Genomic DNA, 9,326 nt, shown 5'->3' with positions numbered 1-9,326 from the left:
CCCATGCTTGTAATCCCAAGCACTTTGGGAGACTGAGGAGGATCACTTGAGTCCAGGAGTTCAAGGCTGCAGTGACCTGTGATCACATCACTGCACTCCAGCCTGGGTGACAGAGCGAGACCCTGTCTCTAAAAACATATTAGCTCAGCATCCTCCCTGCTTCAAGCCCTTCCAGACTCTCCATTGTTCTCAAGATAAAAATTCCCCCTCTCCCGCTGTGTAAAAATCTGGCTGTTCCTCACACAGTTAAACATAGAAACTGAGTACAGTGGTACGCGCCTGTAGTCTCAGCTACTCGGGAAGCTGAGGCGGGATGATCACTTAAGCCTAGGAATTGGAATCCGGCCTCGGCAACACAGTGAGACCCCGGTCTCTAAAAATATAAAAATAAAAATAAAAAGTTAAACATAAGAGTTACCATATGACCCAGCAATTCTACTCCTAGATACATACTCAGAAGAATTGAAAACAGAGATTCAAACTGGTACAAAAATGTACATTATTCGGGTCATGGATACACTAAAAGCCAAGACTTTGCCAGTAGACAATATATATTTTATTATATGCATATGCGTGTAATAAAATTGAGCTTGTACCCTTTAAATTTATACAAACAGGCCGGGCACAGTGGCTCACGCCTATAATCCCAGCACTTTGGAAGGCTGAGGCAGGCGGATCACTTGAGGTCAGGAATTCCAGAACAGCCTGGCCAACGTGGTAAAACCCCATCTCTACTAAAAATACAAAAATTAGCTGGGCATGGTGGCGCCCACCTGTAATCCCAGCTACTTGGGAGTCTGAGGCAGGAGAATCACTTGAACCCGGGAGGCAGAGGTTGCAGTGAGACGAGATCACATCACTGCACTCCAGCCTGGGCAACAGAGCAGGACTCCATCTTTAAAACACAAAACAAAACAAAACAAAAAAAATTTTATACTAAAAAAGAAAAAGAGGCTGGGTGTGGTGGCTCACACCTGTAGTCCTAGCACTTTGGGGAGGCCAAAGTAGGAGGATCGCTGGAGCCCAGGAGTTCGAGGCTCCAGTGAGCTAAGACTGCACCACTGCACTCCAGCCTGGGTGACAGTGCAAGACGCTGTCTCAAACAAAACAAAACAAAACAGGCTGGGTGCGGTGGGTGGCTCATGCCTGTAATCCCAGCACTTTGGGAGGCCAAGGCGAGTGGATCACCTAAAGTTGGGAGTTCGAGACCAGCCTGGGCTACATGGCGAAACTCCATCTCTACAAAAGATTCAAAAATTGAGACAGAGCGAGACTCGGGCTCCAAAATAAAATAAAATAAAATAATAAACAAAACATGGAATGAGCCAAGCATAAAAGACCAGCTGTTCTATGATTTTTTTTTTTTCATGAAGCATTCAGAGTAGGCAAATTTAGAGACAGGAAGTAGATTAGTGTTTGCCAGGGGCTAGGGGTCAGGAGAAGGGGTAGTCACTAGTGCTCAATGGGGACAGAATTTTGGTGTGTCGTGATGAAAAAGTTCTGGAAATAGGCCACGCGGGGTGGCTCATGCCTGTAATCCCAACACTTTGGGAGGCCGAGGTAGGTGGATCACAAGGTCAGGAGTTCAAGACCAGCCTGACCTATTGGTCAGGTGAAACCCTGTGTCTACTAAAAATACAAAAATTAGCTGGGCGTGGTGGAGCGCACATGTAATCCCAGCTACTCAGAGGCTGGGGCAGGAGAATTGCTTGAACCCAGAAACTGGAGGTTGCAGTGAGCCAAGATCACACCACTGCACTCCAGCCTGGGCGACAGAGAGAGACTCCATCTCAAAAAAAAAGTTCTGGAAATAATGGTGATGGTTATGCAACACTGTGAATGTAATTAATGTATTAAACTGCACACCGCCTCTTGAACCTGGGAGGCAGAAATTGCAGTGAGCCAAGGTCACACCACTGCACTCCAGCCTGAGTAATACAGACTCTGTCTCAAAAAAATAAAAATAAAAATAAACTGCACACGTAAAAATGGTTACAATTGGCTGAGTGCGGTGGCTCAAGCCTGTAATTTCGGCAGTTTGGGAGGCCAAAGTGTGTGGATCGCGAGGTCAGGAGTTCAAGACCAGCCTGGCCAACATGGTGAAACCCCGTCTCTACTAAAAATACAAAAATTAGCTGGGCATGGTGGCGCATGCCTGTAATCCCAGCTACTCAGGAGGCTGGGGCAGGAGAATTACTTGAACCAGGACCCGGGAGGTGGAGGTAGCAGTGAGCAAGATCGCACCACTGCACTCCCGCCTGGGCTCTGTCTCAAAACAAAACAAAACAAAAATGGTTTTTTAGGAATTTTGTGCTATATATATTTTGCCACAGGTTCTAAAAATTCACCTCCTTTCCTCTAATGCAAGATCTGGTCCCTCTCCACTCTCTGAGCATACCCCAGCCCCATGACACAGCTCCAGCCTCACTAGGCTTTGTCTGTTCCTCAAGCAGAACAAGTTCAAGTTCAGTCCTGACTCTGAGCCTTCACACTGGTGGTTCCCTTTGCTAGGAATGCTGTTCCCTGTCCAAACCCTTACTACTTTTTTTTTTTTTTTTTTTTTGAGACAGAGTCTCACTCTGTCATCCAGGCTGGAGTTCAGTGGTGCAACCCAGCTCACTGCAACCTCTGCCCCCCAGGCTCAAGCGATTCTCCTGCTTCAGCCTCCTGAGTAGCTTGGGACTACAGGCGCGCACCATCATGCCTGACTAATTTTTGTATTTTTATTAGATATAGGGTTTCACCTTGTTGTCCAAGGTGGTCCTGAACTCCTGACCTCAAGTGATCTGCCCCCCTTGGCCTCTCAAAGTGCTGGGATTACCGATGTGAGCCACCGTGCCCGGCCTTGAATCCTTACCATCTTTGATTCTTTAACTCTCACATTGCCTCCTTAGGGAAGTCCTCCTGGACTTCGGGCTGAGATCACCATTTGTCCCACCATTTATCTTTTCTATCTTTTTTTTTTTTTTTTTTTTTTGGGGCGAAGTCTCGGTCTGGTCGCCCAGGCTGGAGTGCCATAGCGCAATCTTGGCTCACTGCAACCTCTGCCTCTCGGGTTCAAGAAATTGTCCTGCTGGGATTACAGGCGCACATCACCACACCTGGCTAATTTTTTTTTTATTTTTAGTGGCGATAGTGTTTTACCATATTGACCAGGCAGGTCTTGATCTCCTGACCTCAGGTGATCTGCCCACCGTGGCCTCCCAAAGTGCTGGGATTACAGGCATGAGCCACCAGGCCCGGCCTTGTCCCACCATTTATCTAACACTGATTCATGTTGAAAATGAACTGGGTGCGGCCAGGCACCCAGGGAGGCAGGAGGACCAGGGAGGGGGATGATGCAGCCTCGGAGCCACAGGAATGGTGGCTTGGATGACGGTGGTGGCCCCCCTCAGGATGGGCAGGACAGTGGCCATTGTAGAGATGGGAACACTGAATCCCTGTGAGTTTGAGGGGTCTGGCTAGGGGAGTCCCACAGCAGGAAGTGCCAGAACCTGGGCTGGAACAGAGGTCCCCTGAACAACTCCCTGCCCCCTATTCCTGCAGCAATTCGAGAACTGGCGAGAGAACCAGCCGGACAATTTCTTTGCGGGTGGCGAGGACTGTGTGGTGATGGTGGCGCATGAAAGCGGGCGCTGGAACGATGTCCCCTGCAACTACAATCTACCCTATGTCTGCAAGAAGGGCACAGGTATGCGGTGCCCCCTGCTCCTTTTCCTCTCTGTCACTTTTGCTCACTGGTTCTCTGTTGCCCAGGCTGGAATGCAGTGGCATAATCATGGCTCATCACAGCCTCCACCTCCTGGGCTCAAGCGATCCTCCTGCCTCAGCCTCCCGTGTAGCTGGGACTATAGGCATGCACCAACATGCCCAGATAATTTTTGTATTTTTTTGTAGAGATGGGGTTTTGCCATGTTGCCCAGGCTGGTCTTAAACTCCTGGGCTCAAGTAATCTGCCTGCCTCAGCCTCTCAAAGTGCTGAGATCATATCCATAAGCCATTGTGCCCAGGCTTGATTCATTTTTTTTTTTCATGAAGCATTCAGAGTAGGCAAATTTAGATAGAGGAAGTAGATTAGTGTTTGCCAGGGCATAGGGGTCAGGAGAAGAGGGAGTCACTAGTGCTCAATGGATACAGAATTTTGGTGTGTTGTGATGAAAAAGTTCTGGAAATAGACCATGCGGGGTGGCTAACACCTATAATCCCAACACTTTGGGAGGCCGAGGTGGATAGCATTATATATATTTTTTTTTAATTTATTCTTATTTTATTTTTATTTATTTATTTACGTTTTTGGAGACAGTTTTACTCTTGTTGCCCAGGCTAGAGTGCAGTGGCGTGATCTCGGCTCACTTCAACCTCCACCTCCCAGGTTCAAGTGATTCTCCTGCCTCAGCCTCCCAAGAAGCTGCTGTTACAGGTGTATGCCACCACGCCCAGCTGATTTTTATATTATTAGTAGAGACGGGGGGGTTTTGCCATGTTGGGGAGGGTGGTCTCGAACTCCTGACCTCAGGTGATCCACCCACCTCGGCCTCCCAAAGGGCAGGGATTACAAGCGTGAGCCACCACACCTGGCTTTCATCTTTTTAAGTTGGTAAATGTCAGCCCAGCCAGTTCTCACTTTCCATCAGCATGTGAGAGTGCTTGTTTCCTCCCACCCTTGCCAACTCTGCACATTCTCAAACTTTTGTTCTTTGTTCATCTAAGTGAGGAAAAATAGTATCTCATTGTTATCTTAGTTTGCATGCCTTTAAGGATGAGAATAACCAATTGTTTTTTGTTTGTTTGTTTGAGGTGGAGTCTCACTCTGTCATCCAAGCTGGAGTGCAGTGTTACAGTCTCAGCTCACTGCAACCTCCACCTCCCAGGTTCAAGCGATTCTCCTGCCTCAGCCTCCCAAGTAGCTGGGATTACGGGCACACACCATACCTGGCTAATTTTTTTTTTTTTTAATTTTTAGTGGAGATGGGGTTTCACCATGTTGACCAGGCTGGTCTCAAACTTCTCACCTTAAGTAGTCTGCCCGCCTCAGCCTCCCAAAGTTCTGGGGTTACAGGTGTGAGCCACCATGCCTGGCCTAACCAACTGTTTATATGTTGACAGGCTGTTGGCATGTATTTCTTTCCCTATGAACTGACTTGATGATCTTGCTGATTTTTAAGAGATCTTTATATATGAAACAAATCATTTGTATACATTTGTATGTCCACCTTTCTCTTATACTTTTGTTCATGTTTGCTTCCATTTCTTTGTCAATTTTCACATCCTCCCCATTTATCTGTGTATTTAGTTTTGTAACAGGGTCTTGTGACGTTGCCCAGGCTGGAGTACAATGACATTATCACGGCTCACTGCAGATCACTTGAACTCCAGGGCTCAAGTAATCCTCCTACCTCAGTCTTACCAGTAGCTGGGACTATGAGTGCACACCACCATGCCTGGCTTATTTATTTATTTATTTACTTTATTTTATTTTATTTTTTTGAGAGGGAGTCTGGCTCTGTCGCCCAGGCTGGAGTGCAGTGGCCGGATCTCAGCTCACTGCAAGCTCCGCCTCCCAGGTTTACGCCATTCTCCTGCCTCAGCCTCCCGAGTAGCTGGGACTACAGGTGCCAGCCACCTCGCCCAGCTAGCTTTTTGTATTTTTTAGTAGAGACGGGGTTTCACCGTGTTAGCCAGGATGGTCTCGAACTCCTGACCTCGTGATCCGTCCGTCTCGGCCTCCCAAAGTGCTGGGATTACAGGCTTGAGCCACCGCGCCCGGCCTATTTATTTATTTATTTATTTATTTATTTATTTATTTATTTATTTATTTATGAGACAGAGTCTTGCTCTGTCGCCCAGGCTGGAGTGCAGTGGCGTGATCTTGGCTCACTGCAAGCTCCGCCTCCCAGGTTCATGCCATTCTCCTGCCTTAGCCTCCCAGCAGTTGGGACTACAGGCGCCCGCCACCACGCCTGGCTAATTTTTTGTATTTTGGGGTTTCACCATATTAGCCAGGATGCTCTCGATCTCCTGACCTTGTGATCCGCCCACCTCGGCCTTCCAAAGTGCTGGGATTACAAGTGTGAGCCACCGCACCCAGACCTTATTTTTAAATTTTTTTGTAGAGACAGGGTCTTGCTGGGTTGCCCAGGCTGATCTCAAACTCCCGGACTGAAGTAATCCTTCCGCCTCAGCCTCCCAAAGTGCTGGCATTACAGGTGTGAGCTGCCGCACCCAACCTTTTATTTGCTCAGATAATTATTCTTGCCTTCTGTCTCCTTCACTCCCATTGTGCACTATCTAAGAATTAGATAGTGAGGTGTGCCAGGAGGTTGCTGTCCCTAAGGAGCTGCTGATTTGGTAGAAGAAACAGACAGACACAGTCACTTCCAGTCCTGTGAGATCAGAACTGGGCAAAGACCTGTTGACGTGCTGAGGAGGGTATCATTTCCAATAAAACTCAAAACAAGTTTACGGCCACCAGGCATGGTGGCTCATGCCTGTCATCCCAGCACTTTGGGAGGCCGAGGAGGGAGGATTGCTTGAGCCCATGGGTTCAAAACCAGCCTGGGCAACATAGTGGGACCTCATCTTTACAAAAAATCAAAAAATTAACTAGGCTTGGTGGTGCGCACCTGTATTCTCAACTACTTGAGAGGCTGAGTTGGGAGGATCCCTTGAGCCTGGGAGGTTGAGGCTGCAGTGAGCTGTGATTGTGCCACTGCACTCCAGCCTGGGTGACAGAGGAAGATCCTCTTTTAAAAACAACAAGAACCAGGCACAGTGCCTCACGCCTGTTATCCCAGCACTTTGGGAGGCCAAGCTGGGCAGATCATATGAGGTCAGGAATTCAAGACCAGCCTGGCCAACATGATGAAACCGAGTCTCTACTAAAAATACAAAAATTAACCAGGCATGGTGGTGCATGTCTGTAATCCCAGCTCCTCGGGAGGTTGAGGCAGGAGAATCACTTGAGTATGGGAGGCAGGGGTTGCCGTGAGCCGAGATCACGCCACTGCACTCCAGTCTGGGAGACAGAGTGAGACCCTGTCTGAAAACAAGAAAAAATATATACAAAAATTAGCCAGGTGTGGATTACAGGCCGGTGCCTGTAATCCCAGTTACTTGGAAGGCTGAGGCAGGAGAATCGCTTGAACCAGAGAGGCGGAGGTTGCAGTGAGGCAAGAGTGCGTCACTGCACTCCAGCCTAGGTGACAGAACAAGACTCTGTCTCATACAACAACAACTTAGCCCAGATGTGAGCACCTCTCTCACCGGAGATTCCTCTGTCCCAGTGCTCTGTGGTCCCCCTCCAGCAGTGGAGAATGCCTCACTCATCGGTACCCGCAAGGCCAAGTACAATGTCCATGCCACTGTAAGGTACCAGTGCAATGAAGGATTTGCCCAGCACCATGTGGCCACCATTCGATGCCGGAGCAATGGCAAGTGGGACAGGCCCCAAATTGTCTGCACCAAACGTAAGTAGCTTCTCTCAGAGACCTCAACATAGGTTTTTGGTATTTCTAGTTTCCAATTAAGACATCCTATTACTCCACACATTGATCTGGCTTAATGTCTGCCTGATAATACAGCCTTGCAGATAAGTGAGAACTTACCGGCCTGTCTGATGTTTCCTTCGTGTGTGTGTGTGTGTGTGTGTGTGTGTGTGTGTGTTTGAGATGGAGTCTTGCTCTGTTGCCCAGGCTGGAGTGCAGTGGCACAATCTCAGCTCACTGAAACCTCCCAGGTTCAAGCAATCCTTGTGTTTCAGCCTCCTGAGTAGCTGGGATCACAGGTGTTCACCACCATGCCCATCTAATTTTTGTATTTTTAGTAGAGACAGGGTTTCACTATGTTGGCCAGGCTGGTCTCGAACTCCTAACTTCAGGTGATCTGCCTGCCTCAGCCTCCCAAAGTGCTGGGATTACAGGCATGAGCCATCACACCCGGCCTGGTTTTTTTTTTTTTTTTTTGGAACAGAGTCTCACTCTGTTGCCCAGGCTGGAGTGCAAGGCTCAATCACAGCTCACTGTAGCCTCATCCTCCCAGGCTCAAGGGATCCTCCCAACTCAGCCTCCCAAATAGCTGGGACTACAGACATGTGCCACCATGCCTGGCTAATTTTTTGATTTTTGTAGAGACAGGGTCTTGCTATGTTGCCCAGGCTGATCTCAAACTCCTGGCTTCAAGAGATCCTCCCACTTTGGCCTCCCAAAGTGCTGGGATGACAGGGATGAGCCCACATGTCTGGCCGCTTTCCTCTAGTTTCTCTCCTGAGGAGACCCACTGCATCAGGCCACCTGCTTCTCACCACCTTTTGTCCCTTCCCTGTCCTCCCTCACTTCCCTGCAGCCAGACGTTCACATCGGATGCGGCGACACCACCACCACCACCAACACCACCACCAGCATCACCACCACAAATCCCGCAAGGAGCGCAGAAAACACAAGAAACACCCAACGGAGGACTGGGAGAAGGATGAAGGAAATTTCTGCTGAAGAACCAGAAAAAAAAGAAAGCACAACACCTTTCCCACGCCTCCTCTGGAGCCTTCCCCTGGGGAGACAGAACCCAGAGAAACAAGAGAGTCCAGAAGTCCCCGAACCCCAAACCACATCCCCCCACACATTATCCTTTGTACAAAGCTCCTCTTCCCTTTTTTTTTACATACGCAAGATCCTCTTGGCAGGTGGAGCCAGGTGTCTGAAAAGTCCATTCTCGTCTGGCTGAACTCTGGGAGCGTCTCCCAGCTGAGAGAAGCACAAGTAGCAAAGCTCATTGGTCTGGTCTCTTGTTTGCCAGGCTGATTGAAGCAGGCCTTGATGAGGGTGCATGAGTGTATGTTTGCATTCACATGAAGGAATTGCTTTTCACACCAGAAATTCAGACTTAGTCAATATTGGCTGAATTCCTAAATCCAGGAAGAAGCCTGGATGTAGGGTCATTAGCTTTGGGAATAGAAGGCTACACAGAAGCACACTGTTTTTGAACTTGACAACAGCTCTCCCTTTACCCTGGGCTTCAGCCCAAGCTCCGTCTTTGGTCTTGGTGGATAAACACATATAGTGTGGAAATCCGATGTACTGCGTTTTAGGGATCTTTTTAGGACAACCTCCCTCCATGCCTTCAGAGTTAGGAGTGAGAATAATCAAAGCAATATGTAGGTGATGGAGGGAGAGTATATTGCTAACTCTTCCAGGTCTAGTCCAGTGCTGAGATTTGGTGGTTCTGCATGTGTGATTAATCTCTTTCACACAAATAGACGAGAGGATATTTAGGGCTAGATGAGCCCAGATTTCTTCCCCCTCCATCTCTCAGGGAGACAAAGAACCTCCTTC

The 9,326-nt window shown here is 48.5% G+C and overlaps 1 protein-coding gene across 1 annotated transcript in view; it reads left to right on the top strand.

The window, feature by feature from the left end:
• The window catches only part of NCAN (neurocan), a 43,536-nt gene extending 35,050 nt beyond the window's left edge, over positions 1-8,486 (top strand). Inside the window, exons 10-12 of the mRNA XM_026457018.1 lie at positions 3,547-3,691; positions 7,284-7,466; positions 8,341-8,486. Of these exons, the coding sequence (XP_026312803.1) occupies positions 3,547-3,691; positions 7,284-7,466; positions 8,341-8,486 (474 nt within the window). The remainder of the gene's footprint in view (positions 1-3,546; positions 3,692-7,283; positions 7,467-8,340) is intronic.
• The last annotated feature ends 840 nt before the right edge of the window (positions 8,487-9,326 follow it).

This window comes from Piliocolobus tephrosceles, chromosome 21 (assembly GCF_002776525.5).
Source record: "Piliocolobus tephrosceles isolate RC106 chromosome 21, ASM277652v3, whole genome shotgun sequence".
Taxonomy (NCBI): Eukaryota; Metazoa; Chordata; class Mammalia; order Primates; family Cercopithecidae; genus Piliocolobus; species Piliocolobus tephrosceles.
Note: the sequence above shows the minus strand (reverse complement) of the source record. Positions and strands in the feature narration are given on the sequence as shown.